Genomic DNA, 20776 nt, shown 5'->3' on the forward strand with positions numbered 1-20776 from the left:
GAATCTAAGGATGTCGTCACTGCTTCCCAGGCGGGAATCTTTTTTTCTTTTATTTTACATTTTTAAAGCGCTCACACAGCCCACGGGCATCGAGGCGCTGTTACAGGAATTGTTTGGTTTCTTAGTTGCGTAATTGTTTTTTTTTTGTCTTAATTACGTATTTATAACGCGCTTAAAAAGCCAGAGGTTTCTAAGCGCGGTTTCTAATCTTCCCTCATGTGGCCAGGGAAAGGCAGAAGCTGCCTGACTTTGACCCTGGGGGAGGCTCTCTGTGGGATGGCCACATAAGGGAAGACAACCCTCTGGCAGGCGGAGCGACTCGCTAGGCCAAGGCAGGCATTTCCCTGTTTCTTTAGCCTCTGGTAACACCCACCTACCTCCCTATTCCTGTATTGCATACTGTAGTGTGGGTTTAGTACCTCCAGTCATGACCAACCATCAACTGTATTCACATTCCCCTTTGCTTGATAACACTGAGACGAGGAAGAGGACTGGAGTAATGAAGGTCACTAAAACCGGAAAGCAAATGCTGCGCTCTAGTTGTTGGAAAAGATTAACAGGTGCCGGGACATTTAAAAACACCATACCTGGTGAGAAAGAGAGACTCACTTCTCCTGACGTCAGTCGGTACACCTAAGGAGAGAGCAGGCTGCAGTGTGGAGCAGAAAAGCTGCTGGTGGCGCCGTCCACGGAATTCTGGAAGCGGAAGGTTCGCCGCACTTGTGCCAAGCAGGAGCTGTCAGATGAAGAAGGAGGCAAAGAGGGAACCTGACAGCATATGAGACGCCCCTCCAGCAATCAAGTAAGCCGCAGCAAGAACGTTGAGACGTGAAGGATGCTGAAGCAGCCGACAGAAACCGGTAAGCCCAGAGAGCGAGGATGGGATGCCGGGGCGCTTAATGGCGGATGCCGCGTACAGTTAAGGAACCTAGTAAGCCCAAACAAGGGAGCTGGGACACTGTGGCGATTGAGCAAGAGACTAAAACGAAGAGGGGTTGCTGACCCAATATATGAAAAGTATAATTCAAGAATCTTGGAACTATATAAAAGAAAAGGTGATTATTGATGAGAAGTGCAAGTCTGGTACACGCACCCAAATACTGAACCAATTAAGAATGTCCTGGCAGGAGAGTAAACCAAGCATACAGCGAGTCTGGGAACGCTCCCAAGTGACCAAGCAAAACAGTCCTAGCAGGAGAATAAACCAGTCTTGTTTTGTTCCTCTCGACCCCCTTTTCCCCCCACCCCTCTTGTCAATTCTCCGGCTCTACCTGAAATGTCATCAGACCTGCTTGCCTGTCTCGTCTCCTTTCCCCCCGTCCCCTCCTTATCTTTGTCATAGCTCTTGCACTATCTGAAATGTCAACAGGCCGAGAACAATAGTCATTTCACATTCTTAATGTCTGAAGGCCTTGTAAGAATGTCTTTGTATTTTTCCCTTGTTCCCTCCCTTGCCTTGAAGCACTTTGAAACACATTGTGTATGGGCTCTGTACAAATAAACTATCAATCAATAAATCAAGTCCTAGAGCGAAATCAAATATTTGTAATCCAAACAGACCAATCATCCAGGAAACAAGTCGTCTGTACCATTACAAACTACTAACTTAGATCCTTGTGTATTGTCTCCACATAGCGAGGTACCTACCTTTGACATTTTGGAGACAAAATTAAGACAAACCCAACCCAAACCAAAAGAAAATCTAAGAACCTAAAAATTCCTCCTAAAGGTTCACAACATGGCTCTAGAAAATTAATTCAAATTCTTACAACCCCAGCAGAAATGTTACTCTAGAACACGTGCAGTGAGAAAACCAAGGAAGGTCACAAAAACACAGAAGGGTGTAAATTCATCTCAGCCAAATACTGAACATGATAGTCCAGTGAAAATAGTCGAAAACCATGAATCCCTGGACAACCTAATTCAGGCGGCTGAAATGTGAACCCAGCAACCTTTAACTAACAAATAACCAGGTGATGGCCATTTACCTCAGGATGACCAAGTCATAGACACAAATCAACCTAAAATTACTGATAGTATTGCGAGTTCTCTCAACATCTGGCGTCCTGAGATGCCCGCCTTAACATTAGAACAAAGAAGAAATGCCCTACAGTACAAATCAGCAGATCATAATAAAGATTGGCAAATACATTTGTGAATTCTCCATTTGCATGATGATTCACTTGTGCCTACTTTGATACAGACCTGTGCTGATAAAAACTGTTCTTCCACAATAAGGGAAGAAATAGCAAATGGCAATGTACCCTGATTAAGAAAGCCTGTACCTCTTGTTTCAACAAAAATAAACTGTCACAGCCTAGTACTGCAATGTAACCCGCCCACAATATATACTAAACAGAACCAGCATCCTAAATCTTCTACATGATGTTGATGCTGTAGAGGATATTCAAACTTGTGATATAACGCAAGTAGAATTTATACAAGAACATAACTCGGGTATAGTTAGGCTGTTTATTCAGTCAGGAGTAATTCGAAACTCTCTATGGCAAGCCAGAGCTCAGCTCTATCAATTGGGTTTTTCACTGAATCAAAACCACACCCAGAATGAGTTACCATTGAAGCAAGTTAAAAATTATGCACAATCGCAACGTGACTGACAAGAGAAGCAGTATCAACTGGTAACCGAAGAAGGAAATAGCTCCAGGCTAAATGTTACCTTCTCAGAGGGTGCATTCAGAGGAGCAAACCGCCAGGTTACTTTTAACTGTCCAAAAACCTGGGAAAACCTCACTATAGTGAGAAACCAGACAAATGAGCTCAATCCATCTGAAATGTAACAACTCACTCAAACAATATCTTGACATCTTAAACTAGCCATCTGGAACACGAGAGGGATCAATCATTTGTTATTTAATAAAAATGATGCCCTCAAAAGATATGATAATAGCTGTGAGAACATCTTTAGAACTTGCTTTGGAGTCTTGGGCCTCCCCTAACATATATAACATATATATCCAACTGGTTGAACTGAAATTGGCCAGAGGTAGTTTAGCACTCCTCAACCTGTGTTGGAATCATGCAGCCATACCACAACATCAATATAGTCTGTATACCGTTCACTAACCAATTTTACATGCAAATTGCTGAAGATGTAGGATATGTCATATTTGAGCATGTTGACACGCACATTGTCAGTGGGAATGGATGTCCATGCATTGTATGGACATTATTGCATGGAATCAGGGTGATCTTAGGGATTCCTGTCCACAGTCATCAATGTCAATGCAATGACACGTGCAAATTGCAAATGTGGCTTGTCCGGGTGTAAGAGTTCCAATGCTATTACCAGGTTGCATGTTTCTGGGCCAGTAAAATAGTAATCTGCCTGACACAGCCGCTGTGCCCAACACGGCAGATCTTGCAGGGGGCCGCACCCCTGGTAGGGAGAGCTGACACAGGTAATGACGTTTTTGTACATTAAAAGAAGACTTAGTATTTATTTGGGATTCAGTACATGCCTGAAGGCGTACTTTGCTTTTTGATGTACAGGATGTGCTGCATGGGATTGGTTGCACAGAATCAATGAATCTGGGTTAATGATGGATGTGAATGTCTACACAGAGGGCTACTTATGAGTAATTGAATGGATGGAAAACGCACTGTGTAAGTGACTTCAATCCAGCACTCCAACTAAGTCAAAGCTTAGTATGGGATGCCCAATGGAAGCCCTTATTTATATATTTTTATGTCAAAGTTCTTTAAATCTGGATGATGAACCCTTATATAAGGCCCCTCTCTTTGAATCTCCCCGACCTCACTGAGCCAAGAAGTAGGTTTGTTTTGCAAATTGAAAGGTTTATTTGAAGAATGGAACAATATATATATCACACTTTTATGAATAAAATAATATCTGAATAGCACACTTATGAATATGAACGGTAATCATCAATGGGTAATATTACGATAACAACCTCTTTAATCAGTTAGGAGTAGGAATAGAAAGGATAAGGTAGCAGATAATACTTTATATGATTCAAGGAAATGCAAGGAAGGGAAAATGCAACACAGAAATAAACTTGATATGGTTTCAATCAAAAGACAATATAATCACTGTTTCCCCTGTGACTACTCACACCCCCCACTATGCAATATGAAGAGATGGAAATGAGGGCACACAGGTTTCAGGAATACCATCAATAATGCAGTTCAATCCCAGTTCCCCCAGCAAGCTTAGAGAAAACAGGTATGATTTTGAAACAGGAAAAAATACTTTTGAATGTGATTGCAATGTAAGGGAAAATATGCTAAAATGATTTTAATTCACTAAAGGAGATTCAGGATAAGTGATAGTTACTTTGGATTGGTTCAGGTCAACACTAGCAATGATTCATGAATGATTATCAGATTGAAAACAAATTTCAGCAGTTGAAAACCAGAAACAGCTATTTTGACGTGGTGAAATGAAGCTAAATTGCAATTCGCTGCAATTTTTTGTCCGCGTGCGGGAAACGCAATTACAGCAAAACTATACGGAATCGTTTTGGGTTTGTTAGAAAACTTAGGATCTCAGCTTCGAAATGACAGTTAAACTTCGGTTCTAGGAAGTGTGGTTCAAAATTTACAGAGGTTTTTGTGAAGGTAGATTTTTCAGAAATAAAGTCAAGATCCAAAATGACAGATTGCGCTTTACAGATTAGGAATCAATATGGAGTTATAAGGGCTATGAAACTACAAGATACCCAACGGGACAACCACCAGAAACAGGGCGCCTTCCGCTCTGATAGTTGTGCGTCAAGACACTTGAAAAAATATCAGCGCATAGATGATTATCGCTACAATTTATCAAAAATTATGTGGAGGAGAGGAGAATTTAGGGTAGACAAAAGAGGTTCGATAATGTAGTTCTGGGCAGATTGAAATGGATGGAATGGGATTACTTAAACTAAGAGATTGGTTATGTACGGTTCTAGACTGGATACTCACTCCTATGGCTTTGGAATGGAGGGGGCCCCGTCAAAGATCTAGTCAAGGGTTTGGCTGGGATTCTCCCTCGCCACCGGACAGGTCTCAGGCACTCTGGTCTCAGCACGGCACTGCGGTCTGCGTGGCCTCTTGGACTGGATCTGACGGGTTCTGGATACAGCTCTGCTCTCTGGGTCTGGATCTGGGTTCTAGCACAGGGTTCTTAGCTAGAAGCAGAACAGCTCAGCCAGGCTGTTGGATTTTGGTTAGGCCCCGTGGAAGTTTAGGGGTTAGAATCAGGCTGCAAAAGATTCTGAGGCCTCTGAAAAAGGTTCAGCTTGTGGTTTAGGCCTCTCTGCTTCAAGGTTCTAGAGTTTGGTTCTAGAGTCTCTGGATATTGTCTAGATCTGGTCTGGATCTTCTTGCAGGGTGCTTCACCAAGAAATCAGTTGAGTGGTGGAAAAGTGTGTGTCCTATCTGTCCTCAGCAGTCCCTATTTATGTATTTCAAAAGTGGGTGGGGAGGCTGATTCTCTATGCCCAACCCTCTAAAGATCTGATAGGTCAGAGGATTCCCTGTCCCCTGATTGGAGAAAGGAGCAGCGTGTCATCCTGTGTCATCATGTGTCATGTTTATGGCTTAGGGGAAAGACCCTCCCCTTTTCTCTGTACAGTATATCTTATTTTTGTCACGGATTTCCCCCTTTCTCACCTGAGATCGATCCTTGCAGGATTTCTTGGGAGGAGTCTTCTTGCGCACGGATCAGGTTTTGTACAAGCCTGCGCGAGCCTCTTCTGGCTGCAGCATGCGTTCAGTGTTCTGGGATATTCGGAGGCTCCGGGAAGTCCAGGAAACGAGGAAGGAGTACACGAAGACGGCACGCGAAATCCGGAAGTAAGGTAGAGAGAAGAGGGAGGAAGGGAGATGGGATTTAAAGGGTCTGGGAACCAGGAACAGGAGAATAGTTCAGCGAACTACGGAGCACACGTCTAGCCACTACCAGAGATAGCGTTGAGAGGCGCGGGGCCGCGGGGGCGTGGTGTATTTGTAGAATGCGCTACGTCCGACGTGGAGGCTGGCGGAAGGCGTACCACGTTAGACGGCCATGTTGGAAGTACCAAGGAGTTCAAGCCCCGTTGTGATAGGGACCAGGAAGTCCAAAAGAGGCGTGTTCTGTGGATCCTGACAGCATGCCTCCTCTGAAAACTTGTTCCACCAGGTTTGCCCGGGTGTATGAGATGATACCTTCTGAGCAATCGAGGGGTATTCAGATTAGAAATGGGTTCCCAGGTTCTTTCACTAGGAGGATATCCTTTCCACTCGACCAGGTATTGGAGTTGACCCCGTTTATACCTGGAGTCGCATATTCTGGAAACTTCACATTCCAGCTGGTCGTCCACAACCACGGGGTTGGGTCTACAGGATTTCCGGGAGGATCGGATGTAAGGTTTTAATAAAGAAGTGTGAAAAACTGGATGAATCTTCTTCCAGGAGTCTGGCAACTTGAGCCGGAATGAGACTGGGTTTATGATTTTCCTTTATGGAAAAGGGGCCATAGTATCGGGGGGCCAGTTTGTTTGGTCGCAAATGTCGAGGCAGTAGTTTCGAGGACAGCCAGACTTGATCACCGACGGCATAAGAAGGCCCTGGTCTTTTTTTGGTATCCTCATAACGCTTAGTGTGTGTTCGGGCCTTTTCTAAATGTTCTTTGGCTTCCTTGTGTACGTTGATGAGAGTTTCAATCCAGGAGTCGACGGTTGGTACTGGTGTGGGATGTGGGAGAATGGAAGGTAAAACTGACGGGTGAAATCCTTAGCTGCAATAAAAAGGGCTGGTCTTGACTGCCGAGTGATCAGAATTGTTGTAGGCAAATTCAGTCACGGGTATAAGGAGCGACCAGTCGTCCTGTACCTTGGTGGCGAAACAATGAAGGTATTGTTCCAGGGTCTGGTTCACACCTTCCATAGCTCCGTTAGTCTGTGGGTGGTATCCTGATGATAGGGCACGTTGGATTCCTAGAATGCGACATAGATGTTTCCAGAATTGTGAGACGTGTTGAGGTCCTCGGTCTGATATGATCTTGGAAGGGAGTCCATGAAGGCGAAATATATGTTCCAGGAAAATGCCAGCGAGTTCTGAGGAAGATGGCAACTTGTATAAGGGTGTAAAATGGGCCATGTGGGTGAATAAATCAATGGTGACCATAATAGTCGTATAGCCCCTAGATGGTGGTAATTCCATGATAAAGTACGTAGCGATGAATTCCCAGGGCCTAGAAGGTGACATAGGTTGAAATAGGAGACCAGCCGGTTTCTTGTTATCATGCTTGTTTTGATTGCAGACTGCACAGGCTTGAATGTACCGTTGAGCGTCAATTTTCATTTTAGGCCACCAAAACTGTCTTTGTATTAGACAAAGAGTGTTGGTGACTCCACGGTGCCCAGAGTGAAGAGTGTCATGACAGAGGTTAATGATCCGTAGTTGCAGTCTCTGTGTGGGAATGACCAGGGCATTGTGCTTGAACAGGTACCCGTCTCTAGTTCCAAGACTCCACCGATTTTTCCCCGTGAATTCTTTCCCGATCTCAGAGGACTGCTTGGGCTGCAAAGATTGTATGGGGAAACATCTTTGGGTAGGCCCGATCTTCAAGGGTTTCGTAATCAGGACGTCGAGATAAGGCGTCAGCAATTATGTTCTGTGATCCGGGACATGATGGATGTGGAACTGCTACTGGGCAAAGAAGAAGGCCCAACGGGCTTGACGACTGTTCCTACACTCCAAAGATTGTAGAACCTGGAGATTTCGATGGTCCGTACGGACCTGGACAGGATGTTTAGCTCCCAGAAGTAGATGTCGCCATTCTGTGAAGGCTTGGCGGATGGCTAACAGCTCCTTTTCCAAGACGGAATAATGAGTCTCGCTGGGAGTTAGGGTCCGTGAAAGGTAAGCAATGGGGTTCTCCAATTTGTCCCCAAATTCCTGCTTTAGCACTGCTCCTATGGCGTAGTTAGAGGCATCCCTCTCCACTAGGAATGGTCATTTAATATCTGGTTGAGCTAGGATGGGGGCTTGAGTAAACTCTGTTTTTAATCATTGTCTTGAGCTGAGGTCCAGAGAAAGGGAGTATCTTTCTTCAAGAGAGCAATGATCAGAAAAGGACGGTATGAACTTCCGGTAGAAATTGGCAAGTCCCAGGAAGGATTGAATCTGTTTCACGGAAGTGGGAACCGGCCAAGATAGTATGGCTTTTACCTTTGAATGGTCCATTCCAACTCCTTCTGGACTAAGGACAAATTCTAGGTAATGAACAGAAGTGACATGAAAAAGGCATTTTTCGGGTTTAACTAGGAGTTTGTGTTCACATGCTCCTCATGCTTTAGAAGGTCCTTGGAGTAAATCAAGATATCGTTGAGGTAAACGATGACAAAGAGGAACAGCATGTCAGAAAACACCCTATCCATAAAACGTTGGAAGACTGCGGGGGCATTAGCAAGTCCAAGTCCGAAGGGCATGACCAAGTATTCAAAGTGACCAAAGGGTGTTCTAAAGGCTGTTTTCCATTCGTCTCCTTCCCTGATACAGATCAGATGGTGGGCACCCCTGAGATCCAATTTTGTGAAGATTACAGCTCCTCTCACCGCTTCCAGGATATCAGAGACTAAGGGCAAAGGGTAGCGGTTCTTGAGGGTGCATTGATTTAATCCACGATAATCAAGACAAGGTCTAAGCTCTTTAGTGTCTTTCTTGGGAACAAAAAACAACGAAGCTCCAGCTGGGGATTTAGATGGTCTTATGGTGCCATTTTCAAGGTTAGTATCCAAGTATTCTCGAAGGGCCCTTTTTTCCGGTTCGGATAGAATGAACATCCTTCCAAAAGGAATCACTGCTGAAGGTATTGTATCTATAGCGCAGTCTTCAGGTCTGTGAGCGGGTAGGGCCTGGACTATAGCAGTTGAAAACACATCAGCGTATTCCTGATAGGCCTTAGGAACCTGTATGATATTAGAAATCATGAGTGGGCCTTGCTGGTCTATTGGCGTGTTTTCGGAAGATGTCAAGGAGGAATCCAGGAATAGACAGTGAGACATGCAAAACTCAGAAACAAGAAACAAGGATCCTGCTGCCCAGTTGATATATGGATTGTGTTTCTGTAACCAGGGCATGCCCAGTACCATGGGGTAACGAGCCGACTTAATGATGTCAAATTTGATCACCTCTTGGTGATGGTTTATCGAGAGTTGGATCTCTTTGGTCTACAAGCTTATAGGTCCCGAAGTAAGAGGTCTTCCGTCGATCGCCTTCGCAGGTTGCATGATGCTTTGTGTTTCGTATGGAATGTGGTGGCAAAAGACCCAATCTTGATCAATGAATATTCCCATAGCCCCACAATCCACCAAGGTCAAAATGGGGTAGGTCTCATTCTTGGATGGCAATAGGAAGGCATGTAGAATCACTAGGTTGTTCTGTCCAGGAGAGTTCAAGGATGGAATAGATGTGGAGAAAACACCTCTCTTCCGAAGCCTTGCTCCATCTAGGATCATGAGCTGGCGTTTCCCGAAAGCCGTGGAGGGGCTAGAGGGCACTCTCTATCTAGGTGTTTATCTGAGGCACAATACATACATAACCCTGTGTGGATCCTTCTCATCCTTCTCATCCTCTCTTGCGGGGATATGGGTCCACAGAAAGCCCCTATTTGCATGAGTTCTGGATTGTTGATGAGGAAGGTGTACACGAAGACGGCACACGAAATCCGGAAGCAAGGTAGAGAGAAGAGGGAGGAAGGGAGATGGGATTTAAAGGGCCCGGGAACCAGGAACAGGAGAATAGTTCATCGAACTATGGACCACACGTCTAGCCACTACCCGCGATAGCGTTGAGATGCGCTGGGCCGCCGGGGCGTGGTCAATTTGTAGAATGCGCTACGTCCGACGTGGAGGCTAGTGGAAGGCGTACCACGTTAGACGGCTATGTTGGGAGTACCAAGGAGTGCAAGCCCCGCTGTGATAGGGACCAGGAAGTCCAAAAGGGGCGTGTTCTGTGGATCATGACAATTTTTCATAAAAAACATATTTACAATATACACAACTTGTTAATATTACATAAATTACATGACAGATTAATTAAGGTACATTTCTGTTCAACTCTCATCTTCCTAAGAGCTTTGGTTCAGAAATGACAACTTTTTCGCTCTTTTGGTGGGTTTCTCAATATTCGTTCGTTCAATTTTTAGACATGCATTCACACCCCATCTGGGCACATTTCTGTAATTTTCCATGTTCATAGCATAAACACAGTGGCTACAATATGAATAATTCCAGGGTTTGGTCTCAGAACATCGCACGGAGTCCAGCTTAGTCTTAAACTGTGAGCACATTTTTCATTTTCACAATCTCAAAGTTTCACATTTTGGTCAGTTCGGTACAATATTTTATAAGCATTTTTCTAAAACATACATTTGCTGTGCTTTCTGAATCCACACAATGGTTTGTCTCTGCCTCCAAGGTCTGGGCTGACTCAGAGGTCACATGTCTCTTCCTCCTGCCAGCAGTTTGTTGTCAGTCACACCCGAATTAGCATTTTCTATTCAGCCCAAGGATTCCTTTGTCTGCACTGAGAGCAACAGGCCAGGGTGCCACTCCCAGTTCCTTTTGACACCAGCCTGTCAATCTCTTAGCCAAGGGCAGGGGTAAGTCTCCTTTGTCCAGGGACAAGGTGTGTAATTCGTTTGAACCCAGTGTGGGAAACTTTAACTCTTAACCCAATGTCTAAAAATTGTCTTTTCTTATAATATAATTCTCATTTTTAACACAAACATCAAACAATTTCTTACTTCAAGCCTACTCAGAATATAGTTTTAAATTGTATCCACCTCTTAGGGTTCTAATAGCAAGTATTTCTTTGGCATAGTTTTGGCTCAATGTACAACTTTACACAAAATGGTTTTAAAACGCCGGCTTCTGGTAGAGGTGAGTAACGTTATTACACCCATTTTTGGCAGGTTTCTTCCAGCAAGCAATCCTCAAAAGTAGACTTAGTTCAGATATAGATACACTTCTGTGGACCTTACATTTATGTAGATTCTTGCGGGAGAATGATGTTGACCACCCAACAAGGAGGTTGGATCTTTTTGGGTGGTTTGTGAGCCATGATTTGTGCAAATTTGACACCAAATAAAAACGGATTTTTGAAGACAGCTTTGTTTCTTTTGCAATAATTTTGCTCTGTGAGCAGCCAAATGATGGGTTTTGGCAGTGGCCTCCTGTGTTACCACTGACATAGGCAAAAGTAGAAGGTGGCCTATTTTTCAGGTTTTCACTGCGCACTTTCTGGTGATTTCTGGAGAGCAGCATGCTTTCCGGCGGCCATTATGATGTCTCTGCTGCGAGCAATGCACAGTGATGTTGCAGGGCTTGGATTAGTGGGTTAAGACATCCCACAGCTGACAGCCTGATGATTGCCAACTAGCCAATACGCTTTGTCAATATGCGTAGTGGATGTGTCGTTTGCACATCAGTCGAATCTGTGTGTGTCGTAGTGAAAGGGTCAGAGGTCAAAGTGTGTGTGAATGGGCCATGGAAAGCAATTGCTTTTCCATGGCCCATTCACACACTTTGAACTCTGACCCTTTCACTACAACACACACAAATTCGACTGACGTGGGTTCTTATTTAGTTCAAGCATATCACCCATTCATTGACAGGTCAGGCTATTTTATTGACGTTATGGTAACAAGCACATGTGTATGTGCACTTGAAACAAGCAGGAGACCTGGCTACTTGGTGTGCGGTATGCTAATGGTTTGGAGGTGGGGTGTTGTGATGCATGAGAATGATTAGTCTGAAAGAGGACCTGCGGAAAACAGGATTGCGATTGCCCATGCAGTTCCCACACAGTCTGTTGGTAGGTGCCTGTGGCACAGACACTACCTTGAGCAAGTGGGTGATGGCTTTATGGATCTCTATGAGGCTGACAAGGTCATCATGGATCAGGTCCACTATGGATTTGATGGTGTCCCTGTCTAGCCGGTACAGGGTGTGGATCTTGGTTTGGCTCATGTTGAAGGGTGTGGGTCTTATGCGTGGTATGGGTGGCTTCCTGCGGTCTGCAAACTGCTGGTCATTGATGTTTTGCATGGCCATGATGACCCTCCTTGTCCTCCACCTCCTCCGCTAAATCCTCTGCCTCCCTTCCTCTTTAGGTTGTATCCCTACATGCAGGCCCTCCAGCTCCATTACTGCTCCTGCTGCTGCAAACATGGTAGTGTTGGAAGGGGTGTGGGGTGTGGGAGTGGTCCTTTTGTGCTTTTGCAGGGCTCTTGATGGACACCTGGCTGATTTGAGCTACCTGTGGCCTGTTTCTCCACACCTGACTCTAGTTAACATCTGGTCCACGATGCCAGTGTTTCCAGCGCGGAATTCACGGGGCTACTGGCACGTTCATGCCGGTGTTTCCGTGTACGTGGTGCTTGGAATGTGCACATACTAACGCCATGTCGGTTTCTCAGGCACGGCCGATGCGTTTTGCCGCAGATTCCGTTCACGGTGTTGCCGAATACAGTAGGTGACTTGCAGTGACTGTTTTAGCGGCATTGCGTCCCTGAGTATTTCGGTCCAGAAAAAGGTGCCGGTACGGCGTGACCAGCACCGCTATTTCCGGACCGGCATACTTGGGATGAGGCCCATATAGGTAGTCTATAGTGGATTTGCTTATTCCCCTCCTCCATGTAGCGTTACTAGCATAGTCTCCTGGAGTGTTTCCATGTAGCTTGTGCAAACCCCAAGCAGACACAAGTTCTGCCCATTTCATTCCCCTTTCCTTGGAGTCGGCTGGTATTTTACCGACGTTCCCGGGTTTCCTTTTTGTAGCCCTTTTTTCTTTACCATCCTTTCCCTCATTGGCTATTCCCTTAAGGGATTTATCCTCCACAAGGCAATGCAAGTCGCCCATAAGGATCACCTTTGGTGGGGATCCTCTACAATACCAATCCAAGAAAAGAACATTCACACAATCAACCAGCCTAACCTTGTCCATTCTGTAGGCGTTTCAAATATATGCTGACAGTACTTCATAACCTTGTCTTTCCTTCCTTTTTTGCCAGAGTAATCTGACCGCCATTAGATCTTTTGAGTCAATAGACAATGGGCCTCCTCACAAAGGGATTATTAGCGTTACCGGCAAAAATAAAATGGCGCTATTAGCGCCGGATCACGGGTTTGGCGGAGCGGTAAATCCCCATTGGGCCCATTCGGGAATTCGCCATCCCCCATTGGGCCCAATGGAGAATTATTTGCACTGTTACCACCGGCGGTATTAGCGTGGCGGTAATAGTGCTGAAAATCGGCAAAATCACTGTGGATTTGCCCCCAGCTCAGAGCTGGGGTAAATCCTGCCAAACCCATGATTTGGCGGACCCTTAAATGTGGCACAAATAGCGTTACCGCCGCATTTAAGGGTTACCGCCAAACTCGTGATGAGGCAGAATATCTCCACAGTTGGACAAAAGTCAGAGCATCTGTATGCCTCGCCCTGCCTTTATTGTTACTTCACAAGGGCGTGTTACTTTGAATTAATATTTAATGTGTATTCTATTTTCTATATTGTGAAGCGTTGTGTTTTATTGTAGCTTTTGTCTTTTTGTATTCCTATTTGATATGCATTCATAATTGTGAAAGGTTGGCACTGATATATTCAACCCATAACACAATAAATATATAAAAATACAATGTTTTTCATTTCTACCACACGAAAAAAGATAGAAAACTGAGTTCATCGGCTCAATTAGGCAATTTTGTGGAGTTTTTTGGAGTTTTTAATTCTAGAAAAAGTACAAAAAACCCAGAAATGTGAGCAAGTGATGGCTTCCATACACAGCGATGTGTTTAAAATATGACTTCCAGCTGTGCAGCCCCAGAGGTATTGGTAGCACTGTTTAACATGATGCTGCACTATTTTTATTATACATGAACATCTTCCGGGTTCTCTTAACCCACTCCCTTTGACCAGATTGAGACTTCAGCAAACCAGTTGCTTTCCTTTGACTTAAAAAACAGGATGTAGGATAATTCTGTCTGTCTTCCCTAAATATTGACATCCATTTTTTGAGTAGGAAGTCGTTAACTCGGAAAGGTTTAAGCATGGAAGTATTTTGACTCCTCAAAAAAATTGAATGAGTTGTGCATTATTAGGCAAGACATGTTATGACGCCTCCTTCAAAAAGTGAATTTAAGCACTGACCTGCTCCTGATTTTCCTTAAGTGGTGGAAATAAATATCTGAAGATTTACATTTTTATCTTCCCAATTGCAGGCAGAAGGGACAACTGTGAGGCTGTCAAGGAGCATTCTTTTGGACCCAAAAGGTTTGTGACTATGATTGGCAAGCAAAATGTAGAACTTAATATGAAATTGGTGAAATTGCTTAGTTTGTACAACAATATATTTGTGCACTAGACAAACCACAAACAAATGTGATGGAAGAAAAAAATATGCTTGATTATCATTAATCCTTTTGTGGGTTCTCTGAATGACTCCCTCAGATTGTACTGTAGGATTGAAAGGTTGAAGGCACACAAAAGGGATCCAAAAGAGTAAATAAATGGAATGGCAGATATGAATGCTACACTTGTAGACTTTTAGGCCATAAAAGGGTGTTGTCTTCCTTTAACGTAGCAGTGGAAAAAACTATACGTTTGGCTGTTTTACAGTGAAATTGTTTGTCATGTTGCATGCATTGCCCACTCACTCGCACCATATGCCACATGTTCCCACCACTTGCCCAGAAGCTCATACAATAGTACAGGTTTGAAATGTAAATAGCCAGCTACTTATTCCACATACAATACTTTGCCATCAGATGCCCAGGAATGGACATTATTTGGCCCATATTGGTATCATTTTCTGTGGCTACAACACCACCACTAGGTTATGGTCATAGGTGTATTGCTCTAGTAACTCAGAAGGCCCACCCTGTACAGCCACCCAGTTAACTGAATGAAATGCAGTCCTGTTCCCTGGGAGATGGTACATTGTATTCTAATTTGGTTTATTGTATTACCATACAGATTATGTCACACACTGTACATTGAGTTAACTGTGTTAAATGTGCCAAAATACCCACATAAAGTCTGTGGTACAGCCATCAAATGTCCAGATACTCAAAAGATATATCACAATTATTTTCATAGTAGTCTGGTGTACTAATACAATTCAGACCATATGAGATGTTTGACCATCAAATTCTCTGATTCCCACACCATATGCAATGTACTGTCATACTTTGACTGTGTCCTCATTTGTCAGGGTACTCCCATCATGTGCTAAGCATTTCTGTGTTACACCATTTTCAAAATATTTGAGTACAACATTGAAGGCTATTGTGCTGTCAACGTTTTTTCAGCAGTGGTGGAAAGGTCTTTGGGATGCAAGGAAGGCACTCTAAAAATAGCACTGCATCCACTGCATCCAACAGCCCTCTTACTCAGATAGTGTTAGGCTGGCCCCTTTCAGGTTTAGGGGGCTAAAACCAGAAAACAAAACGAAAAAAAAGTGATTATGAACCATAATTTCCCATAATAGCCCATGCTATGTGGCACTGATTGACCCATCAGATGCTAGCATGTGCATATATCTGGTTGTATGTTATTTCCCCATCCTAAATGTGGACCTGTGGCACTGACGTTCAAAGAATGGGAATGTCAGGCTACGTGATCTCACCTTACTCTAGGGCACCCATATCTATCCCTTTAGTATTTTTCTGGAGGAGAAGCCACGGTAGATCCACGAGAACAAGCACAATTGGATTTCACTGGGCCCCCAAGGAGAGGACCAATGAAACAGGGAAAAACCCAAGTTGGGTAAAATAAATTCTCTGAGGAGAAGACCGGACGAGGGAGAATCCCAGCATTCATAACAAATAGACTGGTTCGGTCCAATAGGTGCAGCAAGGAAGTAGTTACAGGAAGAAGGAGTGACTGGTGAAGAGATGATGGTGCCAAAGGATGTACACACTCATTGACAACACTCACAACACCAGGAAGACAGGATGAAAACAAAAAACAAGAGAGGAACTCACAGTACTTCATGTCAGGATTTTCAGACATAGAATGTCTTACCTGAGTCTTGTGCCAGCATCAAGACTCAAAGAGATGGTGTCTGTCTCTGGAAGAGGCCAGTCTGAAACCCCATTACAAAACAAGGGGTAACCAGCAAGGCCTCCTCCCTACGCAGATCCTAAATGGAGGGAGAAAGCTCTCTGGGGAAGAAATCTCCCCCTCCAAGATGTTTAGTGGAAGGTGACTGAAGTTCCATGAGGAAATAAGCTAGAGATGTATTCCAAGGCAGCAAGGACGAAGAGCCATGAGAGCAAGGAAACAAGATGCAGAGAAAGATCTCTGTAGAACAAGGCTCAACACAGAGTGGCAGGAACAAGGACTGCAAGGAACAAAGCAGGATAGGAGAAGGAACAGCGGAAGAGTGAGCTCCAACTAGCACCAGTGCAGCTTACCGAAAGGTTGTGACGCAGGGATCCTCTGACCTGAATGAGAGATAACCAGGAGGCAAGACACTGACATCATCCTGTACATGCAGGCCAAAGCTGGCTGACAGAACAACTAGACCATCACCTGTGCTGTCTAAAGACGGCACAGCGGGACCTCAATGCGTGTCTGATACTTCAGGGAAAAGTGGATTGCAACCTGTAAGAATCAGAGCATTCCAAAGCACCTGAGTGATGCATTGGTCTAAAGATAATGTCTTGGCACACAATTGAACACCCAGGCGCCATGATTGGTGGGGACTAGACTGGTTTTTAAAGGCGTCATGATCCTATTGCTGGCCCATCTGAGTGGATCATAGTCTGTGATAACCCAGACTCCAGCATCTCAACAAAGACTACCTGGCAGACACAGGGTTGTTGCCAAAAACCTGAAAGTAAAAAGTGTGGAGTAGGTGTTATTTATTGATATTTGCAACATGTATTGCTACAGAGAAACAATTCACCTTCCTTACATGACTGCCCCAACAACTGGTTGCACAGATCGATTTATGGTTTATCTGAAATTAGTCACTCTATTAATGTGGTCCACCGCATTGCTAGCATTCAAGAATTGCTACAACACTTAACATGAGTGTAAGGAACGTGTGCTACATTCACATGTGTCCAGTAAAGCCCAGTTAATATGGTGCTCCCTTACTGATGACACATAAAACAGTTGATTTTCTTGTTGATGACACTAATGCCAGTACCATTCTGGACTTGGCCATAATATTGCTGCGTCAAGGATCAGGCATATTCTAAAAGCTGTATTCTTATTGTTTACAGCCAAATTATAAGTCAACTAGAATTCCCTATTTATAGACAACTTTAGTTTTAATAATGTGTGGAAACATTTTTGATGGCGCCAGAGAGAAAACAGTGAATACATGTTAGTCAGAATCACATGCAGTACCCTTTGGGAACACCACACACAATTAAGACTACAAGTGACAGTACAAATTCACCTTTGGTACAAGCCCGTACTAGTAAATATGCAGGGCAATCTAGAAAAGGCTACTACGGTGAGGAAATCAAATCAAGAGGCTTGAGCCAAAATGAATGGACCAGAGTCTTTGCAGAGGATCACACAGTTCAGAGTAGTTCACGGTTAAGTCTTTGCCAAGAGTTCGGAACGAAGTTGATTGGAAGAAAAGTTAGTTTAAAGAATAGAGAAGGAGAAGCCCTCGGATTGGCGAAAGATTTCAAACACTTTCACCGCGGTCGGACAGAACGAACAACTGGGTTAGAACAGTACCTTAAATGAAGAAGAAGGCTGTAGCTGAGGCAGAAGTTTGTATGGGAGTGAGTGGTCCCCAGGCCCCCTCACGTCGTACGCTCCTCAGTACAAGGCTTGGATCATGTGCCCCCGGTAGTGGGATTTCCCCTCGCCCTTATGTAAAGTTAATGTCATGACCACTGCTTCCAAGGAGTCAGGAGCAGCCCAACGCCCTTGGAAGGAGGCTCACAACATTCATTGCAGACGCCAGCAAGTCCCTTTAGGGACCTTTTGGGCCTTGTCCTGGCACCGGTGGTGCCAGGCTCATTGTGGGGACTGGTCCCGGCACAAGAAGCGCCGGGCTCATAGCAAATACAGAAGTGCTTGGGTGGACCTACCTGCAGCAGACCATGCTGCTTCCTTACCGACAAGATGATGTCTTCATCCTCTTCTGGCAGGAACTACTTTTCCTCTGGGTGGGGCTGGCACCACTCCCTAGGACTGGAACTCTTCTAAAACTGGAACTCTTTTTCTTACCCGGGCGAGGCTGTGGAAGAAGACGCCTAAGCACTCCTGTGCACTATTTAAACCACACCCGATTGGTGCAACGTGCTTCGCGTTATTCTGCATCAGCAGCAGGACGCTCACCGTGTCAGCTCCAGGGAATCTTCCATTCCGGCTCCTGTGAACGCGAAATCTCTGGATTTACCTGATGAGAATCCAATCTTCAGTCTTCAGCAGCATCTGTAAAACAACAAAACACAGATTAGCAAAGTCAAGGTCAGCGCGTCAACTTACCCGATCCACCGGAGTGTTTAAGGTATTTGCCGCATTCTTTCTCCGCCATCGAGCCCTGCAAAGACAAAAGAACATTGGTTAGTAACGTTCTGTTTCTGAACGGCTTACCTGTGCGACGTACGCTCCAAAGTCAGCTCGCACCGCACTCCGCCACCTGCAAGGCAAAAGAGAGACATTAAGGTGCGTTTAAAGGCCTAGAACAGACTTTCTACTTACTTGCCTTCATATGCTCCATCATCTTGTTCACTCTTCGGCACAAACCTGGGCATCATCTTCGGCGCCTTCATCATTCTCCATCTGAAAGGAAAAGACATTAAGGTGCGCATTAAAGTACTGTGGCATTCATTCTACTTACGTGCCTCCACGAACTTTGGCATTCTTTCGCCATCATTTCTTCTCAGTGAACCCTGCAGAAAAGGGACGTTAAAAGAGACATTAAGGACTTTGATATATACAAAATACGCTCGTGCAATTAACGGCGGCATCGCTCTCTACTCACCCTCTGCAATCAAGAGGCTGATCCCAAATCCAGTGAAGTAACTGGACCCAGAGCCCCTGCACAAGACGCAGGATGGAGAGCCCGGCATTCACCTATTTAAGGTGAGCACAGTTAGCAACCGAGTACCACGGGAGGAGAGAGTGTGGGGGTAGAGACTTCATCCAACCTTCCAGCTACTAATCCCCTGATTTTCCACTTGTAGACATCTCACCCTCCAAGTCAAGCTTTCGGTGAGAAGGGGGCCAAACCAGGGAGCCAAACGAACCCTACGCCTAACATTGAAGACGGTTTCACCGCCCAGCCAAGACCCGCGCCTCCGAGGGAACCAGGTGAGCGTTACAGAACGCGAAGCCTTACCACATATTTCCCGCCCAGGCGCAATGGAAACCTCAGACACAGACCAATTGGCCCAGTTGCTTGGGGAGTTGAGGGCAGAAGTACACGCAGCACGCCAGGAAATGAATGCCTTAAGGAGAGAGTTAGTTGTTTCTAAGGAGCGAACTGATGATCTTGCCAGACAGTTGTTACAAGCCCAAGCGGGACAAACTCCTCTGCCCGCCGCGGGAGGGAGCCATACTCCAGCGACTTCCACTAACCCGGTGCAGATTAATCTACTAGGAAATGTACCTTTGGCCCCGCCCGAGCGTTTTTCTGGTGATCCAAAGAGATTTGCTGTATTTTTCAATCAGTGTCGCTTGCACTTTTTGTGTAGACCCGCCGCATTCCCAACGGACCAGGCCAAGGTGGCCTTCGTGCTCTCATATCTTAGTGGCAGTGCCGCAGATTGGTCTATACCTTTAGTGACTCAGAATGACCCTGTTCTTCATAACTTCCAAGACTTTCAAGCTAGTATGGAGAGATTGTTCGCACGACACTCCCAGGGTCAGGCCTTGGATAATGAACTTCTTTCACTACGACAGGGTAATCAAGACCTCTTGGCTTACATTGCGTCATTTAACAGACTAGTGGTGGAAACCGGATGGCCGGAAGATAAGAGAATCACGCTTTTCTACAGAGGCCTGCGAGGGGAACTTAAAGACGTTCTGGTCCAGGTGGTAAATCCGCCACAAGACTGTTCTGAATATATCGATCTGGTGGTTCAATTAGATCACAGGCTACAGAATCGGAAGGCCGATCGTTCCAGATTTGAATCTCGTGTTTTTCAAGACCACAGAGCTCCGCTAAAGGAAATGATTCCGTGGAACCCATGCAAATTGGGGTCGTAAAAGGACCCCTAACCCAAAAGGAACAGGAAAGGAGAAGACAATTGCAATTATGCCTCTATTGCGGAAATTCAGGACACTTTCTTCGAGATTGCCCGGTGAAACCAAAGAAGAAGATGGTAGGAGCATCCGATAAAGGTGCCGAAGGTTCTGAGTCGGAAAACGACCTCGCCCGACAAGTGTAGAGGTCTGCTTGCCGAGCGTTAAAACCAGTTCTTTGACCTCGCATTTCGTCATGCCTATGGTCCTCGTGAATCCAGAGCAGCCTAATCGTATGCATGCCATAAAAGCATACATTGATAGTGGCGCGATCAGCAATTACGTGGATTGTGAAATGGCCGCCAGGATGAATCTACCTCTTTGTCCTAAGACGGTGAGAGACGTCATTATCACCGTGGACGGTACGGAAATAGCTTCCGACCAGTAACTCACACCACCTTGGAAGTGACGTTGGTAGGCCAAGATGGACATCTAGAGAAGATCGTGTTTGACGTGATCAAGGCCCTGCAGTTTCAAGTTATTCTGGGAATCCCTTGGTTGGAGAAGCACAATCCTCAAATCGACTGGCGAGCAAAGACAATTCGGT

At 45.0% G+C, this 20776-nt stretch overlaps 1 protein-coding gene across 2 annotated transcripts in view; it reads left to right on the forward strand.

The window, feature by feature from the left end:
• LOC138447740 (complement C3-like) overlaps nucleotides 1-20776 on the forward strand; it is a 2843165-nt gene that overhangs the window by 1160820 nt on the left and 1661569 nt on the right. For both annotated transcript variants that reach the window (XM_069604045.1, XM_069604046.1), the window contains exon 22: nucleotides 14229-14280. In XM_069604045.1, the coding sequence (XP_069460146.1) occupies nucleotides 14229-14280 (52 nt within the window). The remainder of the gene's footprint in view (nucleotides 1-14228; nucleotides 14281-20776) is intronic.

This window comes from Ambystoma mexicanum, chromosome 3q (genome assembly GCF_040938575.1).
Source record: "Ambystoma mexicanum isolate Mex_15411 chromosome 3q, UKY_AmexF1_1, whole genome shotgun sequence".
Lineage (NCBI taxonomy): Eukaryota > Metazoa > Chordata > Amphibia > Caudata > Ambystomatidae > Ambystoma > Ambystoma mexicanum.